Below are 1,856 nucleotides of genomic sequence, written 5' to 3'. Positions count from 1 at the left end.
CCCCCGCTCATCCCCCCTTCTATTGAAAAGGTTCATTTAGCAAATTTTCTCTTTCTTTTGGGCAAGGCAAACTCAGAGGGGTAAGTCTGGAGTCTGTGGGGAATGGCATTAATTTAGCAGATGTTAAAAGTATTCACTTAACCCAAAACGGAACTCTGAAGAGTGGAAGGAGGGAAATGACTTTTCACCAAAAATATAAAGAAAAGAATGCTTCTTGGCAGATGATAATGAAATTTAAAAAAAGAAAAAAAAACAACTACATATAAGAACCATGTGGGGTCACTAAGCACAGAGTTGTTTAAAATCCTACTTCAATTGTAATAACCAACTTTAAATTATGTGATAAGAAGAATTCTACTGCACCATATTATGTTTTACTGATATGGTATGTGTTACCCAGGACACTGGTGTGAGGAAAACAACTGGCTGTCAGAACTCAAGCAACCCAGGAAGAAGGAAAAACTTGACAGAAATGACAACTGTCTTCCATAAGATTCCTGCCCAATCCAGGCACAAATCAGTTATTTTCCCACTTCAATTATTTGCCTGTGCACTTCAGCAGGTTTCCCGCATCAACACGCCACCTGCACTGTTATTAAATTATTTTTCATTAAAGGGAGTCATTTGTACTTAAATAATTTTATTTTAAAAGAGAACTTTAAATCACCACCATGGACAGCGGGCCTTCCCTGCCGTAAGTAGAAATTAACAATAAACAAAATGAAAACAAAAGCAATGTCCCCAAATTCTGACTACGGAATGTTACCCAAGCCCCAGACTCCTGGCCTGCGGTCTAGTCTATCTTGATTGAAAGGGGGTATGCACACGTCACAGGTATTAAAGACCGTGCAGCAGCGAGGGGAGCCTTTCTCGCAATCGGGTCTGACGGAACTGAAGGCGGAAATGGGGCGTCTCCGCCCCCAGCTCAGCATCCCCGCAGGCAGCGCGCTGCCCACGCCGCGCCCTGGGAACAGGGACACAGGCCACACACCGTCGTCCTGACCTCAGCGGCCAGGCGCACGGTGACCCCACGCAGGTGAGCCCCCGGGAAGGTGGGGGCGCCGCCCAGTCCCGTGCGCCCCCCGGGGACCCCCGCGCGGCGACCTCCGCCGCCCCGCGCCCGCCCCTTCCGGCCCTCCCGCAGGGGCCCCCTTGCGCGGCCCAGTCCCCGCAGGGGCCCAAGCCGGCGGGTACCTGGGGCTCTCCCGCAGGATCAGCGCCGCGGACGCCGCCATCCTTGAAGCTCCCCCGCCCGGCCGCTGCCCGTCAGCTGCTCCGATCCCAGCCAATGGCGGCCGCGGCGGACGGAAAGCCGGAAGGGCCGCGCCGCTCCGCCGCCTCGCGAGTCTCCCGGCTCCCACCCGCCCGGGACCGCGGTCCTGCCCCGGGGTCCTGCAGGGGTGCGGGGCGTCTCCCTGCCTCTCTAACCCGTTTGGAGTTAAGGCTGTATGCATATTAATTCATTTATAGTTATATTTACTTCTATCTACCCAGATAGGGATGTGTATATTTTTATGTATTATGTATGTAGTTAAGTACAAAAATATATGTACACTTAGGTGTGTGTATAGGGCTCCATGCATCACCCCGCCTGAGAGGTGGTAGGATCAGCCCTTTGGAGCTCTGGAATGCGCCACATGGAGCTTGCAGTATGTACCTTCATTTATTCAACAGTATTCCTTGAGCGCCTATGTGTGCCAGGCACTGTGCTAGGCACTTGGGATACAAAAGACCAAAATTTCTGCTCTCTGGGTTTGTCAGCAGTACAGATAGACAAGCGCTTGTTGCACCCTCCCTAGGGACCTGCCCTGAGCTAGGTACATTATAGTAGGAGAGATGAACCGCGCAGAGACTAC

At 51.8% G+C, this 1,856-nt stretch overlaps 1 protein-coding gene across 1 annotated transcript in view; it reads right to left on the bottom strand.

Annotated features, from left to right (window-relative positions):
• Window positions 1-1,296, bottom strand: part of COMMD10 (COMM domain containing 10) — a 174,097-nt gene extending 172,801 nt beyond the window's left edge. The window contains exon 1 of the mRNA XM_019651240.1: window positions 1,195-1,296. Coding sequence (XP_019506785.1) covers window positions 1,195-1,235 — 41 coding nt within the window. The 5' untranslated portion in view covers window positions 1,236-1,296. The remainder of the gene's footprint in view (window positions 1-1,194) is intronic.
• Between the last annotated feature and the right edge of the window lie 560 nt (window positions 1,297-1,856).

This window comes from Hipposideros armiger, unplaced genomic scaffold (assembly GCF_001890085.2).
Source record: "Hipposideros armiger isolate ML-2016 unplaced genomic scaffold, ASM189008v1 scaffold_156, whole genome shotgun sequence".
NCBI lineage: Eukaryota > Metazoa > Chordata > Mammalia > Chiroptera > Hipposideridae > Hipposideros > Hipposideros armiger.
This window is presented reverse-complemented; position numbering and strand designations above follow the sequence as displayed.